Source organism: Protopterus annectens, chromosome 1.part1, assembly GCF_019279795.1.
Source record: "Protopterus annectens isolate FY-2018-M chromosome 1.part1, PAN1.0, whole genome shotgun sequence".
Lineage (NCBI taxonomy): Eukaryota > Metazoa > Chordata > Ceratodontiformes > Protopteridae > Protopterus > Protopterus annectens.
The window spans coordinates 1,034,448,895-1,034,469,071 of NC_056726.1; the positions used below are offsets into that span (position 1 = coordinate 1,034,448,895).

Sequence of the window (20,177 nt, forward strand, 5' to 3'; positions counted from 1 at the left end):
AAGCAACACACAGTTAAACTTACAACATTGCTAGAATAACAGGCTTTGTGATAGCACACATTTTCTGAAGGACATGCAGCCTGCAACTCAAATGTCTGTTATTATGTAGTGACTTAAATCCTCAGTGATTTTGCAGAAAAACACAAATTTTAGGAAGAATATGTCAAACATTTAGACAAAAATCTGGGCACTCTGTGGAAATCTGGACGGTTGAGAGGCATGTTGTGGAGGAGGACACAGAGAAAATCTGTGATGCCTTGAATAACGTTGTATGCATTGAATACTGTTGCATGCATTGAACTAGTCAGCCGGCCTCTACAGAAGTTAAAATTTTGCAGATAAGATTTCAAAGTTTCTTCAGAGTCTGTTGTTGCACAAATCTGAGCTGGTTCAGTGCCAATCTGAGCAGGTCCTGGGTGCCTAACCTTAACTGAGGGGTAGGTTCATTACTGAAAGCCTTAGTTAAAGTGAAATTTGACATAGCCAAAGTGTGCAATGTTTTTATTTAAGCAAAACAGCACTGTTCAAAATAGTCATGAAGACAGTGCAGGAATTCAGAGTGTATGTCCGGGGATCATTTGCATATGTGTCAATCAATAGCCAAAGTATGTGTGACACACACACGCACACAAGCCCATCACTTTCCTTACCATATCTGCCGAAAAATCTGTCCCAAGCAAGTTCTTTAATTCTGTGGCCACTCGCTCGCACTTGAGAAACAGTCCCGACTCCCAAACAAGATCTTCATGCTGCTGCAGGCCCTCAGCTAGTCCCAAACTGTTCCCACTCGCATTTGAAACAGCCAGCCAGCTGGAAATGTGTGAGCTCCTTTAGCTCAATTCCAACAGGCTGGTAGAGGGTGCTGACATCATCGTGCAGGCTGGAATCCCTGAGGGACCTGACATCATCGCGTACGTGATGACATCAGCTCCACAAAATTAAAAAACAGATAGAAAAAATCGGAAATGAAGGGGGGCCACTCAGGAATCGTGGCACCCCTTCATTTGAACCCCAAAACTCGGTAAAAAACGAGCAATTCAGCACGGTTGAGAGGTATGATCCTGGCCCTTAGTTTAGAGTGCATTACACAGACCTCTCATCCGCTTAGTGCAAAAAATTTGGACAAATCTTAAATTAGTGGAGGGCCAAAGGCAGAAGACTAGGAACATATTTTTAAATATTGTGTTTATAAACTTAAAAGGTTGGTAGAATAAAAGGTGTTAATGTTTGCATACATTTTATCAAGAATATGAAGTCTGAAACTCAAATGCATGTCATTATTTAGTGACTTGAATATTCAGTGATTTGCCAGGAAACCACAACTTTTATAAGGTACAGATCAAAAATATGACACAAAAATCTGGACAATCTGAGGAAATCTGGACAGTTGAGAGGTATGCATTGCGACACCATTTGTACCTGAAGTTTACATCACGTTGAGAGCTCCTTGTAATACAATATTTTAATAGTAAGTGCTAGTTCAGTGAACACTGAATTACTATACCATCTACAGAACAATGTGTGGTTTATTGTCTGCTAATAGCATGGCCTACTGAAATAAGAAGATATTCAATACTCACAGTGAGTGTGTTTACTAGTTAGCAACAGGCTGTACATCTGAGTGCCTTATTTCAGTTATGCCCCCCAAAGATAACAAATAAAAATAAATGCAATGTGCAAGCAAATAAGCAACAGAAGAAGTTAAAAATTATTGGAGGAAAAAAATAGTCCTTGGATTAAATTGCTTCTGGCAGTATGAGTCATTTTGGGTTTAATTCACAAGCACAAGGTACAGGGTTTGATTCTTACCTCTGTAAAGTGAAGTTTGGCTAAGTTTAAAATGGCTCACAAGAGTAGATAGCCTAGTACTACCCTATGAGCTTACACACACACACACACACACACACACACACACACACACACACACACACACACAAACACACACACACACCTGATAATTTTGTTGCTGCACAAAACAAGCCATGATAAGTATATATCTAGTTCTCATGTTACTCATCAATAAAGGAAGTGTCTAAGCTAAAATAAGCTTCATTTTTATTATAACACACATTTTATAAAACCCAGCAGTAATCCTTAATATCAAATCCAATAACTATTTGTATAGTGATTTATGTATGCCTATCCTATTTGATGACACTCTTAGGATCATAGGAGATTACCAGGATATCGATCCGGAAGTCATTTTAAGCCTAGCCATTTCAACCCAATATAATACCATAGAGGTACTAGTCAATACCCAAGACTGAATTTCGTGATGACTACCCATGTCCAGGAGGGTTGTGGGCACTATCCATGGTAAGGATTTACAGTACCCCATCCACTCATTAAGGATTCTCTTGAACAGTGTCATAGAGATGCTCTGTTTCACATGAATTGGTAACCTGTTCAAAAGACATGGCAGTTCCTGGGAGATAAATCTGTCCCTTCAGCATGTCCTATTTAACTCACAGGCCATATTTAAGTCACTGTGAGATAAATCTGTCCCTCCAGCTTGTCCTATTTAAGTCAAAGGCTATATTTAAGCCCCTTGAATGGGTAGCCCTAGACCCATTTGATTTATGGATATGCAGTAAGTTCATGAGGTTTGGGTCTTGGATTGCTATGTAGGCCAGGCGTAAGTCTCCCCTAAGAAGTCTATATGATATGGAGTATAGTGCTAGGGAATTTAGATGGTCTATGTAAGGTACATGCTGGAGCCTCTTGTGCCTCTTTCTTAGAAACCCCTGAATTTTCTCGAATTGCTGTAGGTGCTTAATATGCTACATACCGAATCGGGTGTTATACTCAGTTATAAGCTGGATAAGTGCTGAGTATAGGGGGTTATAACTTCTTTTGCTCTTGATGGATGCCAGTTTGGCTTTGTCAAAGGCAGATCATGCCTTTTAAACTTGGTTGACTTTTTCGAAACAGTCACCAAAGCCATTGATGAGGGAAAGGCAGTCCATACAGCCTACCTCGATCTGGCTAAGGCCTTCGATACAATACCCCATTCGGGTATCATTGAAAAACTCATCAGCTTAAATGTCAACCCATACATCACAAGATGGGTTGCAAACTGGCTGAGTGACAGAACCCACAGGGTCAGAGCTGCTGGCGCCATGTCAGACTCAAAGCCTGTCACAAGTGGTGTCCCACAGGGCTCAGTCCTGGGCCCACTCTTGTTTGGCATCTACTTTTCAGAAGTACAAGCAAACACAGGAGGGTTATGGCTGACAAAGTTTGCAGATGACTGCAAACTGGGAGCCATAGTAGAAAACACATCTGACACAGATATCCTTCAGAAGGGTCTCACAGAAACGGATAACTGGTGCCAGAGCCACGGCCTAAAGTTAAATGCCAAAAAATGCACAGTCATACCCTTCGGGAAAAACAAGGTTACCCTAGCTACCAAATAGGTGGCAATCCACTGAGCACAGAAGAAGTTATCAGGGACCTGGGGACCCAGGTTGATAGTAGTCTGTCATTCGACACCCATGTAGCTAAAGTAGTTCGGAAGACCTTCTACACTGCCCACCTTATCATGAAGGGATTCTCATCTAGATCAAGGGAGGTCATAGTCTCCCTTTACTCATCACTCATCAGACCAATGATTGAGTACAATGCCCCATTCGGAATGTATCTGACCCGACACTGCAGCAGCTGGAGAGGCCACAAAAGTTCCTCACCAAAAGGATAAAGGGTCTCAAAATCTGTCCTATGCTGCCCGACTGAAAGAACTCCAGCTCTATTCAGTCGCACGCTTGCTCAGAGGTGACCTTTGCCTAACATACAAGGCCATGTCAAACCCAGATTTGATGAATATGCTTCACCTCAAAAATCTAGATCCATCAGAGCCACAAGGGCGGAGACTTAAACCTTGACACGGCTATTAATAGGACGTGCTGGAGGGATAGATTCATCACCCAAAGACTCCCTATGCTGTGGAACAAAATCCCGGTACATGTGAGGCAGAGCACCTCGCTGGCCTTGTTCAAGAGAAATCTTGACCAATGGATGGGAGATCGCAGATATACCCCAGGGATTACCTCAGTGTCACTGCTCGACAGAGGCACAGAAAAATAATGGGTATAGTTCCCCATACTAAAGGGGTGGCCTAAGCCACAAAACGATGGGCTAGGCTTGTAAATGCCCTCGGGCAGATAGCCTAGTATGAACCTATGAACCTATGAACCTAAGTGAGCTATACAGAAAACTTTCCTTACAACAGTAGACACGTGGTGGTCAAAGTTTAGCTTGATGTCAACCTGTGATCCCAGGTACCTTACCACTTCATGAGTACTTAGGAGGTTCTTATTGATTTGATAGTGTAAAGGGAGATTGTTTGTGCTGAAGAGAATGATGATGCATTTCTTTGCATTCAGTTTTAGACCATGACTAATACACCAGTCATTAGTCTGTGGGAGACCATCTTGGAGTATACTGATTGTACCTAGTTTGCAGTCATCTGCAAACTTGGTCAGCCACAACGCTTTAGTTTTAAACTGAACTTCTGAAAAGTACATACCAAACAGCAGGGGGCCCACCACTGATCCTGTAGCACCCCACTGGTAACAGGTCTGCTGGTTCTGCTGGTTGATGTGGAGTGACCCAGTTTGATAGTCTGTGGCCAGTTTGTGAGCCAGTTAGAAACCCATCTTATAACGAAGGGGGTTTACATTCAGTTTGCTAAGTTTATTGGTAATGCCTGAATGTGGGATTGTGTCATAAACCTTTGTCAAGTTGAGATATGCTGTATGCACAGATTTGCCCTCATCAATGGCCTTGGTTACACTTTTAAATAAATCCACTGGATTTAACAAGCAGAAACTGCCCTTCATGAAGCCAAATTGTGTAGGATCCAGGGTTTGGAGGTCACCTATGTCTTTATTTATGAGGTCCATAATGATACATTCCCTGGCCTAACAGATGAGACTTGTCAGGCTTATGGGTCTGTAATTCCCTGGGTCTGTTGCTAAGACACCTTTGTGGAGTGGAGTAACTATATCTGTTCTCCATTCCACAGGAATAAAGCCGGTGGTTAGGCTATGACTGAAAAGAGTAGTTAGTGCTGATGCTAGTTCATGTTTTAGCCTGTATAGAGGACAGCCTGGGATGTTATCTGGCCACATAGAGCACGTGCTCTTTGGTCTGGACAGGGCTCTGAGGACCTGCTCTTCAGATATGTAAGGTGGAGGGAAGTTTGGGGGAGGGTTTGTTGTAATTTAAGAGAGGATAAGGGAGTCAAATTTTAGCCAAACCTATCCACTAGCAGGTTTACTATCTCTGTGTGGTCAGTGTGTGTGATACCATTGGCTACCAGCTCTGCACATGCCTGGGTCCTACCTCTTAGTTTATGTACATAGCTGTAAAAGACTTTATAGTTATCCTTGGTAGTACATGCTAGGTTTCTCTCAAAGGAGCTCTTGGAGGATTTGACAAGTTGTCTTATTTGCCTGTTAAGGCTGAGGAGGGGGCTTTTCCATTATTTGCTCCTTGTCTTTGTTTTCTTGGACAGCAACTTTTTGTGTTTATTGTAGAATTTGTTGATGCTGGAAGTCCACAATGGCAACTTGATTTTACTTGAGGTTCTGGCTTTGATTCTGTCTGGTACAACAGAGTTTATACACTTATGCAAGTGATTATACAGGGCTTTAATGCAAACTTTAGTGTATTTACCAGTTTCAGCTTGGGGTGCGGTTTGGAATGCATTTATACCTTCACATAGGAGAGTATAGTTTTCTTTGGTGATGTTCTCTAGCCTGATTTCACCCTTTGTGAGTTCTGGTGTTAGTGTCAGTTTGTTAGTGAGTGATTTGTGGTCAGTTTTGACTAATGAGGGTCTAACAGTTGCAGCAGGGCTGAGGACAAGATTGAGAATGTTTGTTCCTCTTGCCTGTGTCTTCAGTAGAATTGGGATTGTCTTCAACTGCTTAAACACCAGGGGAAGAAGAAAGATTTCCAAAGCCCTTTACCAATATCTGGCTAAGCCATACAATATAACACTCTGTGCGGCACAATTTCTTATTCTGCAAATCTGCAGTAATCATGACTATTTCAAGGTACTCTAATAAAGACCTCAAGAAGTCTATTATGAATACAGTGTACAGTGAGGTCTCATTTTTGATTCAACAAAGACAGTTTTGATTGATTTTTCTCCTTAGTTCACCCAGGCAACAAAGCAGACTTTCAGAGTGATGAATACTTACCCCTGGCCCTTGACCATACCTCTCATCTGTCCAGATTTTTGCACACTGTCCACATTTTCACCTCACATCTCAGTGGAACTTCTTGTGATTTCCTCCACACTTTTCAGCCCCAGAACTTGGACTGGAGCTCCAAAGGCAGTGGTGTTTCCATAATCATAAAGGATGCACACATCTCCAGACTGGTAGCCCAATACAATGCATCAGATATACTTCAGGTGCAGCTAACATTGGCTAAGACAGAGATTCAGGTCATAGCCTGTCATAGGTCCCCAACCATGTCCCGAGACACTCACTCCACATTCCTAAGCACCCTGGAGAATATTAGGGTCCAACCTAATATTCTCATACTGGGCAACTTCAACTACCTCTCCATTAACTGGGAAAACTACTCATGTACCAATACACTTGCCCAACATTTCCTGGAATTCATTAATTCCAATGCCCTGGACCAGCCTGTTCTTACCCCCACTACAGGTAGCAACATCCTTGGCCTGGTCATTACTAACATGGGCAACTGTTGCTCTATACCAATAGTCAACTCCTCCCTGGTTAGGTCCGGCCACAAATTAATCACCTTGGAAATCCACATCCCTCCCACCCCCTGCAAAGGTAACCACCATGAAAAACTTCTCCAAAGCTAATTTTGGGCTCCTATGAACAGAGGTGGCTAACTTCACGGAACTCATGCAACTGGAGAATAGTTGCATGACTGCCGAATCATACACCAATGCACTGTACGAACATGTACACAAATGCATGGATCTCGCCATACCCAATAGAACCAAGATGCTCTCCTCCAAAAAAAGGAAGCCAATCTGGTGGTCCCCTGCCATAAACAAACTCTACAACAGAAGGAGGAAACTGATGCAGAATAAGGTAAAGCCCCAAGACTGGAAAAACTCCCTTATCAGCCTCAACGAAAAGTTGAGATCTCTCATCAATTCCTCTAAAGCTAGCTATGAAAACAGAATTGCAGCAGATAGTAAAGACAACCATAAGGCCTTCTATAGTTATGTAAAGAACCTCCACAGCAATACCCAGATTTGCTCTGAGATACTGCACAATGGTATCTCCTATACTGAGCCAACAGATATTGCCAATATACTGACTGACAGATTCAGTGCCAACTTTACCCCTCTCTACTGCCCCGAAGGACCAATCACAATACCAGTAGATTGTCAGGCATCCAGTACTATTGCTGCACAGGTTAAAACAGTACTGTCCAAGGCCAAGAATACAGCTTCTATGGGACCTGACAATACCCCTGGCTGTGTTCTTCATGAGCTACAGAGTGAACTGGCACCTCACCTGTGTGCCCTATTCAATCACAGCCTCACCTCAGGCTTTATCCCTACTGGATGGTGCACTGCTATAGTCATCCCTCTCCACAAAGGAGGAGCGACTACAGACCCTGGGAACTATTGCCCCATTAGCCTGGCAAGTTTGATATGCAAGCTATGGAATGCATCATCATGGATCTAATAAACAAGGATATAGGGAACCTCCAAACTCTGGATCCCACACAGTTTTGTTTTGTGAAGGGTAGATCATGCCTGCTCAACTTGGTTGACTTCTTTGAGTCAGTCACCAGAGCTGTGGATAAAGGCTAGGTGATTCATACAACCTGCCTTGATCTAGCCAAGGCTTTTGATACTATTCCCCACTCAGGAATCATAGAAAAACTCACTAAGCTAGGCATCAACCCCTATATCACTAGGTGGGTTGCAAACTGGCTCACATATAGAACCCACAATGTGAAAGTAGCTGACTCCAAGGCAGACTGCTGACCAGTCATGAGTGGAGTCCCACAGGGATCAGTCCTGGTTCCTCTCCTGTTTGGTATCTACTTCTCAGAAATCCAGGCCAACATGAAGGGACTCTAGCTGACAAAGTTCACAGGCAATTGCAAGTTGGGAGCCATAATTAACTCCCCAAATGATGTTGACATCCTACATAAAGGCCTTGCTGAGACCAACAACTGGTGTCAGAACATAGCCTTAATCTCAATGCCAAAAAACGTGTCGTCATCCCTTTTGGGAAAAACCCAGTTCCCATAAACTACCAGACCGATGGTAGCCCACTGAACACAGAAGGAGTTATAAGAGATTTGGGAACACAGGTTGACAGCAACCTCTCTTTTGACCACCATACTGCCACTGTGGTCAGAAAGTCCTTCTATGTGGCACATTTCATTACTAAGGGTTTTGCATCCAAGAAGAAAGAGGTCATTGTCTCCCTCTACTCTTCCCTCATTAGGCCAATCATCGAGTACAATGCCCCATTTGGCATGTACCTCACTAGACACCTTCAACAACTGGAGAGGCCGCAAAAGTACCTCACAAAGAGGATCCTAGGACTTAAACACTTGTCCTATATGGACAGAATCAAAAAACTCCAGCTATTCTCTGTCTCATATCACCTACTTATAGGCGATCTCTGCTTGACTTGCAAAGTCATGTCTGACCCATCTCTGTTAGAAATGCTACATCTAAAGAAATCCCAATCCCTCCACACCACACGCTTCAGAGACCTCAACATCATTACCACAATCAACAGAACATGCTGGAGGCACAAGTTCATAACCCAGAGACTACCTATGCTATGGAACAGACTTTCCATACATGTCAAACAGAGCACCTCAATGGCCCTTTTCAAGAGAAATCTTGATGAGTGGATGGGAAACAGAAAATTCACCCCAGGGATCACTCCAGTGGCTCTACTCAACAGAGGCACTGGAAACTAAGGTCGGGTGGCATGATGTCAGGGTAATCCTATGAGTTAGGCTTGTAAAGGGTCCAGGGCCATTAGCCTAGTACACACCTATGAACCTATGAACAAAATATGTGGTTTTCTGGCAAATCAGTGATGACTGAACTCATTAAAAATGACATACATTTGTGTTTCAGACTTCATTTTCTTCCGAAAATACATACCACCAAGTCCATTATTCTAGCATATTTCTAAGTTTAAACTTTATAACATCAGTATTTAAAACCAGTCCCTATTATTGGTCCTTTAACACCATTATTTTAGGCTTTGTCCAGACTTCTTGTGCTCAGAGGTTGAGATGTATGCCCTCTTGACACTAACTTCATGAGAGACATAGACATATGTTATTGTTTTTGATGACCTGGAAGATACTAATAATATAGATTTAGAGGGTGTGGTTAGCTCACCCCCACAATGGGTATGCAGTACAGCCAACCTCCCTTATAAAACACATTTCATTAAGCTTGATCATCAGGAGTTTAATCTTCAGTGAGTCATAGTGGAAGGCCTTACTATATGCTTGTTTTAGAAACATCAAGAAGAATATGTATTAAAATCATGCTTCACTTCACTATATTGCTGCCTATGAAGCAGTGTAGCTCCATTGTTTGCTTTCTTTTTCTAAATGTCCAGCTTATCCCTTCAGTAGTTTGTCGATGTATGGACAAGCATTTCAGTGACATCAAAATGAAAAGATTTCCCCCAAAGAGCCCCTTCAGTAGTTTGTTCATGTATGCATTTTTTTCAGTCTTTGAAAAATGAGGCTTGCGTGAAGATTAAGTAGCCTTTGCCTTAGGAAGTATATCCTTGTTATGGATTAAAATATGGACATCAAATCCAGGTTACTACATTGGTATTACACAATATGTAATAGTTATGAATAAAATATACCAATATGCCATCATGAAATGGTTTACTATAGCTGTATCTTAAGAAAATAAAACAGACGGTCTAAAGTCCAAATGCATATGTCCAAACCTCTAAATTTAAAGAAGTAGGTGAATGTATTCTTATAAGACACACAATCTCCTAAGTTTAGTGACAATATACAATAGAACACAGTCTAACCTTGCATTGACACCAATTGAAAACATTTGCACATGTATGCAAAAACACTCAAATGACTCCAGAATAAATTGTTTCTTCCTGAAAGATCCATTCAGCAGTCTTTCCATGTACACACAAGCACCAAAATGAATCATTTCCCCTCAAAGATCACTTCAGCAGTTTGTTCATGTATGCACAAACACCAAAATTAATAATTTTTCTCCAAAAGATCCCTTCAGCAGTCTGTCCAGGTATGCAAAAGCTTGAGAATGAATCATTTCCCCAATGATTCATTCAGCCATCTGTGCATGTATGCACAAGCACTAACATGTATCATTTCTCCCCAAAGATCACTTCAGCAGTCTTTCCATGGATGTAGAATCATCAAAATAGATGAGTTCCCCCAAAAAAATCCTTTCAGCAGTTTGCCCATATATGCACAAGATAAGAATGAAATATTTCTCCCAACAACCCCTTCAGCAGTCTAAGTACACACAAGCACCAGAATGAAACATTTCCCCAATGACCCCTTCAGCAGGCCATCCAATTATGCACAAGCACCAGAATGAAACATTTCTCCCAATGACTCTTTCAGTTGTCCATCCAGGTATGCACGAACACCATAATGAAGTATTTCCCCAACAACCCCTTTGGCAGTCTGCCCAAGTACACACAAGTCCCAAAATTAAACATTTCCCCAATGACCCCTTCAATAGTCTATTTACGCACAATCACCAGAATAAATTATTTCCCCAACAGTTCCTTCAGTGGTCTGTCCATATATGCACAAGCACAAAATGTTATCAAAATGAGACACTTCCCCCAGCAACCCCTACAGAATTATTCCCTACTTACTTCAGAGATTAATTGTTTTTATTCTGCCTGCTCAGTCTCTCACTCTCTCTGTTGCACCACACCCTCTGCCAGTGCAGTCAATCACAGGTCTTTTGGGGGCAATGCCCAAGTTAGAAGATATAGGCAGGGTAGGAAGCAAGCAGGACATCTCAGATCCCTGTTTAGGATGTGCATTACAATTTCCGCTTAAAGAGGAAAAAAAAAAACATATTTGATTAAAAGTATATATTTTTATTTTAATTTCACAATGGCAAATTGTCCCTAAAAAACAGCAACTGAGGTGATTACCCCATTCACCCCACCCTAGCTACACTACTGGAAGGAAGCATGTGGGGCTGTACACTTCTTGTGTCTGATATACCCTCTGCTCATTTCTAGGATATAGGTAATGAAATGGCAGATACAGATGCTTATAGTTTGGAGGATGGAGGAGTTTTTCGTTGGTGTTGCTGCAGCCAGTGGACCTCCATATTTAAGCTGTGTTAGTAGAATGTCTTTCCTATGGCATTCCTGGTTGGTCTGGTGAAAAAGGGTGACATTTTATAGGCCCAAAGCAGGGGAGAATTTATTTTCTTCCATATTTGTTGTAGGTGAAGGTGAAAGTTCAGTGTAGGATCAAGCCACATACCAAGGTATTTGAAGGAAATGACTTGATCATTGGGGTTGTCAAGCTGATCATGGATAAGAAGTGATTAAGAGTTAGTCTAGCATTTACAGAATGTAACAAACAGAATTTTTTTGTGTTGTAAATGTTCAAAATACTTTTTTATTAAGCTATTTGATAAGAGAAAGGAAGCCAGCTTGCAGTTGTTGACATATGGCAGAAGAGGTCAGGTTTGAGTGAAATAAGACCATATCAGCAGCATAAAGCAATAAATTGCTGCAAATCTATTCTCTCAGTTGCAGTGATATACCTAGATAATGTTCATGTTGTTTTCAAAAGTGGCATATACATGGTGTAAAAATCCCCTCTCATTGATTAGCTATAGTAATGTTGTCAACATCTGTTCCAACCAGAAATTACTATTGCATTTATGTAAAATACAGTCACATCAGAGATATGATCCAAGATGCATGAATGAACAAATAATATGCATGATGCCATATGTACTCTATGAGAATGCATGCCGTGCTGTTCCTGATCATTGTAATGTTATATGCATATGTAATACAGCTTCTTTCCCAGTCATCCATACTTTTCTAGTCCTCACATCCATGCAATGTTTGTTCCTCTATGGTGTTACTAGTTAATACATAGTTCAATAGGTGATGCATTTTGCTATCACAGGTTTGCTTCAAATGTACTGTACTTAATTTATTACAGAATGTTTTCCTTCTTAGCAGTAAAACCTGAAATCCTGTTTTATTTATTTAGTATTTTATTTTATTACATTTGTTTACTGGAATAGTCCAGTTGGGCAAAAAACTGCTCCCTTTCAGTGGTGGACCAGGGAGAAAAACTCCAGAAAAAAAATCCAGTACTACATAAGGATCATAGTAAATAAATATACAAAATTTAAATAGAGTATCATTAACTAACACTAACATCATGTAATGAGCTATGGTACTTTTTCCAAGAGAAAAGCTACAGAAAAATTAAAATACATAAATAACATAGTAAACAGAGGTTTACAAGTAATCAGCCAAGGTATACAAGTAATAATCTAATATACATTTAAACAGAATATCATTCATCAATGTCAGCACTGCGTAAAGAGCTATGAGACACATTTGGGAATGAACTAGGCAGAAGGACAGAAAAGGAGAAACAATGGAGGATTAGCATTAACAGGTGAGACAGAATGTTTTAGGATAGGTAGAAGGAAGAAGCAGGGCTGGTAGAAGATAAAGAGGAGATTTCAGACCAACAACTAAGGGTATAGTCCTTGGAATGAATAGGGGAAAGTAATTGTCAGGACATTTATCGTCCAGGAATTGTGTATGTACAGAACCAGGTATCTTTTCTCTTGATTGTACCTTAAAAGAGTTGGTGTTTGCTGTGTTCCCTAGAGTGACAAAAAGGGAGTTCACCTGCTGAGTTGTTAGCTCTTATAACAGTTAAGTTAATAACATTTTGTAAGTGAATCTCTGCTGTCTAGGTAAGTTAATCTTTCCGAAAAGATTTCAAGCCTGCTGCATAAACTAAAGCACTGCTGGGTGAGGAAAGTAAACCTATATTTTCTTGTCCGACTGATAAAGCTGCTTTCTGATTTACTTGCACCATTTTGTTTTCTGTTTTAAGAAATCTGCTTGGCCTGGTGTTTTTATTCTGTGTTAGAGATAGACACATAAATTAGCTAGCTTGCATATTTTACATTTTTTGTTAAATTGCTTGAGTGATACTTAAATACACAGTGAATTTCTGGACACAGTAAATTTTTCTGAAAACAATTCAAGCCTGATGCATAAACTAAAGCATTGCTGGTGATTCCCCGCTCTTTTTTCTATCCACCCTCACCTTCATTGATCTGCTTTTTAAACCTGGCGATTTTAAGCTGCCTACCCTACTGCAAATTGAGCTTAATAAATCCTCCCATTTTACACTGCTGTTGATATCTTGAATTATTTATTTGTTTGCCTTTCCTTGAGCTTATATTGAAACAAGTGCATTTTGCCTGTCATTCTCTGTTCTACTGATTTATTTGCTCTGAATTCATTATCTAGGTAGCTGCTGGATAAAGTAGTACATTTTTACACTCTAGCAAGCAATTGTTTTTTGCATCAAGAGGTCAGTGGATTTTCCATGTAGTGCACAACAAGGTAGCTTGGTCTGTTTAGGTTGAGGAAACACCTGAGATTTCTGCATTTAGCGTTATTGGTTGGAGGCCATATTAATCAGCTTATCTTGCTTTTAGTGCCTTAATAAATTCTGTGCAATTGAGCGGGTTCTGGCTCATTTATGCAAAGTGAAGACTTTTGTTGAATAATCACACTGTTATAAGGTGTTTAAATTACACTGCTGTATCTTATCTTTAAGTTTGTTTGTGGTAGCATTTAATATCTTTTAAGTTCAAGTGTAGTAGCATTTCACTCTGAACACTCTGTTACTATACTTTTACCTTAGGAGGACTGGGATTATTCATCTAGTGGCAACAAGGGTTCACCTGGTCTGTCTGAGCTAGGAAGTAAATAGAATTGCTCTAAGTACCTTTTTGCACTTCTCTTACATACTGTTACTGTATTTTACCAGTTTCAAAAAATATTGTCTGCTGCTGCTTTAAGTAGTTCATTGCACTGTATTACATTGTATCTATTAGTTGTAAGGCTGTTTATGTAGTTTGTGTGATCTTGTTACACTTGGTCTCCAATCCAGCTATTCTACATTAAGATGGTATTTTTCTGCCCCTTATGGCAGAAATGTGCTAATTTAACGTATCTGAGTTGGGGATTGCTGATGGAAGGCTTATTGTGTGTTTTCCTGACTGGCAGGTAGTTTAAAACATATTTCTCTTTTCTCGTATTTAAGCCTTTCATTTGTGTGGTGCTGCTCTTCATGCAGCAGTGGTTAGCATTGTCCCTGTATAGAAGCAAAAGCCAAGAAGCTCAGTTTTTCCATACACAGCTTTCAGGGAAACCCTTCCAAACTTCTCTGATGTCCTAGAAGCAACTCAATTGCAAGCTGAGCAGCAATGTCTTATTGATCAACTTTAGCCTACACAAAGTATAGGTCCCTCTTCTAGTCTCAGTGCTACCATCACAGTCCTATCAAATTAACCCATTCCCTTTTCTAATAAAACACACAATAAGTATGATCACACAAATCACACAAACAATTTCAAAATAAAACTAAAACCCTTCTTCCAGAAAAATTGGATCTGCCCCTGTCAAGATCCTACCTGCCACTCATCTCTGCAACTACTGCAATGTAAATCCACAGACCAGCCCTACTCATTGTATTACTGCTGAACCTTAAACATGTACTTTGTATCAATTTTATCTGCATTAGCTTAAGATCTGTCTTTTTCCCCTTCCTTCTTTTCTCTTTGTCAAATCTACTTTATTTTAAAATTCTTGACTGCAAATTGCATACTCCTCCATGTACTTGTGATTGAATTATATGCATTTCTATGACATATCTCTATATATTAACAATTATGCTGCATTTTTACTGTGCTCTATTTTTATCTAATTAATAAACTTACTGTGTTATTCTTATAAGAATTACTTTTGGAGCTTTTCTCCTCTGAAAATGGGCCTGTGCTCAGTTGGATCAACCCGGTTAACAAATGTGAAATAAATAAATAAACAAACAAACAAATAAATAAATATTTTTATTTTTATTTTACATTTGTTGACCAGGCTAGTCTAGCTGGATACATTTCCATTTTCAGTAGAGGCCCGGGGAGAAAAGCTCCACACAAATTTTAACCAAAAAAGTTAAAATAAACAAGCAAATGGACAAATCATCATAGATGAAAAGACAAATAATAAAAAATATAGTACCCAATAACAGATATATACATGAAGAGAATAACATTTCTAAGAATAACATTAATTAGCTGTAATAACATCAAGAACAAGGCACAAAACAGAGAGCAAAATTGACTTATAATATTATATAGAACTAATCTTAGTAACAAAAGGAGAAAGAGAAGCACTATAGTAGGAGAGGAGGAAGGGAAGCAGTTTAAGAAAAGAGAAGGGAAAGTTGAGAGAGATTAGCATAGAGGAAAGAAGAAACAAAAAACTCTAAAAGGAGGTAGACTAAAGCAGATTCAGTAAAGAGAGAGGGAAAGTAAAGTAGTAGGAAAGTGCAAAGCAGTAGGAAAGCGCAGAGGAGGTAAAAGATTAGTCAGGTTTTGAACAGGAACAGAGCCAGTGGCTTTGGAAGTAATCTTTGATTTTATGTTTAAAGAGAGGCAGAGATGTGGTAAGTGTTATATCGCTAGGAAGCAGATTCCAGTTCCTTCCTACAGTATTATTGAATAGAGAGTCACCAGCAGAATTATTAGTCTTTGTTATAGTAGCCATAAGTTTACTGGAAGAGCGAAGGGAGTTTAGGTTGTTATAAGGGATTAAAAGTTTAGAAAGTATAGGGGTTTTGTTGGGTTGGTATAAAATTTTATGGGCAATAGCGAGTTGAGGGATTAACAGAAGGTTTTGTAGTTCAAGCCAGCCTAGAAGTTTCAGGTTAATACAGTTATGAGTTCTAAAAGGGTTACTAGTGGCAAAACGGGCAATGTTGTTGTAGCACGTAGCCAGTTTGTTAAGGTTGGCTTTCCTAAGGTTAGTAAAAATTGGTGAGGCATAAAGAAGAGTTGACAAAAGATGGGAGTGGGCAATCTTGGCTCTGGATGATGAGGTTAGGAAAGGTTTAATTCTATATAGGCTTCCTATTTTCCTATTAACTGTTTTAATGGTGTTGTTGATATGCTGATCAAAGGAGAGGTTGTTATCAATTGTTATTCCTAATAATTTTGTTGTTGAATCAAGAGTAATGAGAGTGGCATTATTTGAGGAGATGGTAAAGTCCAAGGGAGTGGACCTAGTGCTAGGAGAGAAAAGGAGAAGTTTAGTTTTTTTGGCATTGAGGAGGAGGTTGCGTCTGGTGAACCAAGTTTCTACTGTGTTGAAGACATTTTGAGTAATAGATGAAAGTTCATTAGGAGATGAAGCAGAGCAGATAAGGGTGGAGTCATCTGCATATTGAATGCAGGTTACTTGAGGGGATTGCTAAGTGAAGATCATTGATGAACAGGGAAAAGAGAAGAGGTCCTAGAATGGAGCCCTGAGGTACACCGATGGAAACGGTTGTGAGTGAGGAAATTTGGTTTTCCCAACGAACTGCTTGTTGTCTATTGCTAAGGTAGGATGTAAACCAGTTAATGGCAAGATTATCAAAGGAGAGGGATGTAAGAGTGTTAATTAAAATGGAGTGGTTGACCATATCAAAAGGTTTAGAGAGGTCGATGAAGAGAGCAGAAGAGAGAAGGTTGTCGTTGCGGTTCCTATTGATAGTATCTACAAACGATAGTTGCCTGCTATCATGGATGGGGAGTTTCCCTTCATCTCCCTGGTCAGCCTGATAGACATGGACATCCTAAGGTAATGCAGCAATTATCTCATGTATACTGACAAGCACTTAATCCTGAAACAAACAAATACTTTATGTGAGAGATGTAGTTACACTATAAAATTGGAGGTAAAACTCTCATATAAGGACAGAATGAATGCCAAACAAGTTGTCAGCACCCCCCCCCACACACACACACACACACACACACTTCCCACACTAAATAAGGACATGACACATAAACCTGCATATGCAGAGATTCTCACTAATAACTTACTGAAAGATCAGAGGCCTCCCAAACAAAAACCACTTACACACAACAATGCAAAAAACAACCACAACACATAATAACACATGACAGTGTCTCAACAAATAAGCCAATAAGGATTTATACCACAAAACTTAATGTATTGGTCATAGGTGGCTCCATTTCAAGATGCACAGATGTTCTCCTTACCAGGTTAGATAAGGAGTGGGTTACAGTTAGCTGCCTGTCAGGTGCCAGGATCCATCAAGTCACTCAAACACTCAAGTCATTCAACTACAAATACTGGTTTGACTCCATTTGAGATGTACCTCACTGGACTATATGAACAGAGACATGACTAACCTCTCAGATTGTCTGTCACAGACAGGTATAAACCTAACGTTAACTAGCATTCTACCTTCTCCAATGATGATCTCACATTACAAACAAAAAAATGATTTACTTTAACAATTGGCTTAACTTCTGGTGTCAGTCCAAGGGGATTCAGTATATCTCAACCAGGGAAGATATGGTTGACAGGCCATGCTGCTTTGCAAGCGATTGTCTGCTTCTGTCTGCTCTAAGCTTTCAGATACCGGCAAAGGCATTAGCTACCCCTGTTGTGTCTTTTTAGGCAGTATAAAAATAACCAACCTCCCAGCATAACAAAATCCTGTCTAGATAAACTCAAGGTGCTGCTACTTAATGCACCAACCTCCTAACATAAATCCTCTATAGATAAACTCAAGGTACTGCTGCTTAATGCACAAACCTCCTAACATAAATCCTCTATAGATAAACTCAAGGTACTGCTACTTAATGCACCAACCTCCTAACATGACAAATCCTCCCTAGATAAACTCAAGGTGCTGCTACTTAATGCATCAAGCTCTGAACATGACATATCCTCTCTAGATAAACTCAAGGTGCTGCTACTTAATGCATCAACCTCCTAACATGACAAATCCTCTCTAGATAAACTCAAGGTGCTGCTGCTTAATGCACCAACCTCCTAACATGACAAATAGTCTCTAGATAAACTCAAGGTGCTGCTGCTTAATGCACCAACCTCCTAACATGACAAATCCTCTCTAGATAAAGTCAAGCTGCTGCTGCTTAATGCACCAACCTCCTAACATCACAAATCATCTCTAGATAAACTCAAGATATTGCTGCTTAATGCACCAACCTCCTAACATGACAAATCCTCTCTAGATAAACTCAAGGTGCTACTGCTTAATGCACCCACCTCCTAACATAACAGATCCTCTCTAGATAAACTCAAAGTACTGCTACTTAATGCACCAACCTCCTAACATGACAAATCCTCTCTAGATAAACTCAAGGTGCTGCTGCTTAATGCACCAACCTCCTAACATGACAAATCCTCTCTAGATAAACTCAAAGTACTGCTGCTTAATGCACCAACCTCCTAACATGACAAATCCTTTCTAGATAAACTCAAGGTGCTGTTACTTAATGCACCAACCTCCTAACATGACAAATCCTCTCTAGATAAACTCAAAGTACTGCTGCTTAATGCACCAACCTCCTAACATGACAAATCCTTTCTAGATAAACTCAAGGTGCTGTTACTTAATGCACCAACCTCCTAACATGACAAATCATCTCTAGATAAACTCAAGGTGCTCCTTAATGCACCAACCTCCTAACATGACAAATCCTCTCTAGATAAACTCAAGGTACTGCTGCTTAATGCACAAACCTCCTAACATAAATCCTCTATAGATAAACTCAAGGTACTGCTACTTAATGCACCAACCTCCTAACATGACAAATCCTCTCTAGATAAAGTCAAGCTGCTGCTGCTTAATGCACCAACCTCCTAACATCACAAATCATCTCTAGATAAACTCAAGATATTGCTGCTTAATGCACCAACCTCCTAACATGACAAATCCTCTCTAGATAAACTCAAGGTGCTACTGCTTAATGCACCCACCTCCTAACATAACAGATCCTCTCTAGATAAACTCAAAGTACTGCTACTTAATGCACCAACCTCCTAACATGACAAATCCTCTCTAGATAAACTCAAGGTGCTGCTGCTTAATGCACCAACCTCCTAACATGACAAATCCTCTCTAGATAAACTCAAAGTACTGCTGCTTAATGCACCAACCTCCTAACATGACAAATCCTTTCTAGATAAACTCAAGGTGCTGTTACTTAATGCACCAACCTCCTAACATGACAAATCCTCTCTAGATAAACTCAAAGTACTGCTGCTTAATGCACCAACCTCCTAACATGACAAATCCTTTCTAGATAAACTCAAGGTGCTGTTACTTAATGCACCAACCTCCTAACATGACAAATCATCTCTAGATAAACTCAAGGTGCTACTGCTTAATGCACCCACCTCCTAACATAACAAATCCTCTCTAGATAAACTCAAAGTACTGCTTCTTAATGCACCAACCTCCTAACATGACAAATCCGCTCTAGATAAACTCAAGGTGCTGCTGCTTAATGCACCAACCTCCTAACATGACAAATCCTCTCTAGATAAACTCAAGGTACTGCTGCTTAATGCACCAACCTCCTAACATGACAAATCCTCTCTAGATAAACTCTAGGTACTGCTGCTTAATGCACCAACCTCCTAACATGACAAATCCTCTCTAGATAAACTCTAGGTACTGCTGCTTAATGCACCAACCTCCTAACATGACAAATCCTCTCTAGATAAACTCAAGGTACTGCTGCTTAATGCACCAACCTCCTAACATGATAAATCCTCACTAGATAAACTCAAGGTGCTGCTGCTTAATGCACCAACCTCCTAACATGAAAAATCCTCTCTAGATAAACTCAAGGTACTGCTACTTAATGCACCAACCTCCTAACATGACAAATCCTCTCTAGATAAACTCAAGGTGCTGCTGCTTAATGCACCAACCTCCTAACATGAAAAATCCTCTCTAGATAAACTCAATGTACTGCTACTTAATGCACCAACCTCCTAACATGACAAATCATCTCTAGATAAACTCAAGGTGCTTCTGCTTAATGCACC

General features: G+C 40.1%; 1 protein-coding gene across 1 annotated transcript in view; it reads left to right on the plus strand.

Moving 5' to 3' along the window:
• LOC122815301 (deleted in malignant brain tumors 1 protein-like) overlaps positions 1–20,177 on the plus strand; it is a 1,941,982-nt gene that overhangs the window by 1,337,133 nt on the left and 584,672 nt on the right. The window contains 1 exon segment of the mRNA XM_044087678.1: positions 11,778–11,800. Within this exon segment, the coding sequence (XP_043943613.1) occupies positions 11,778–11,800 (23 nt within the window).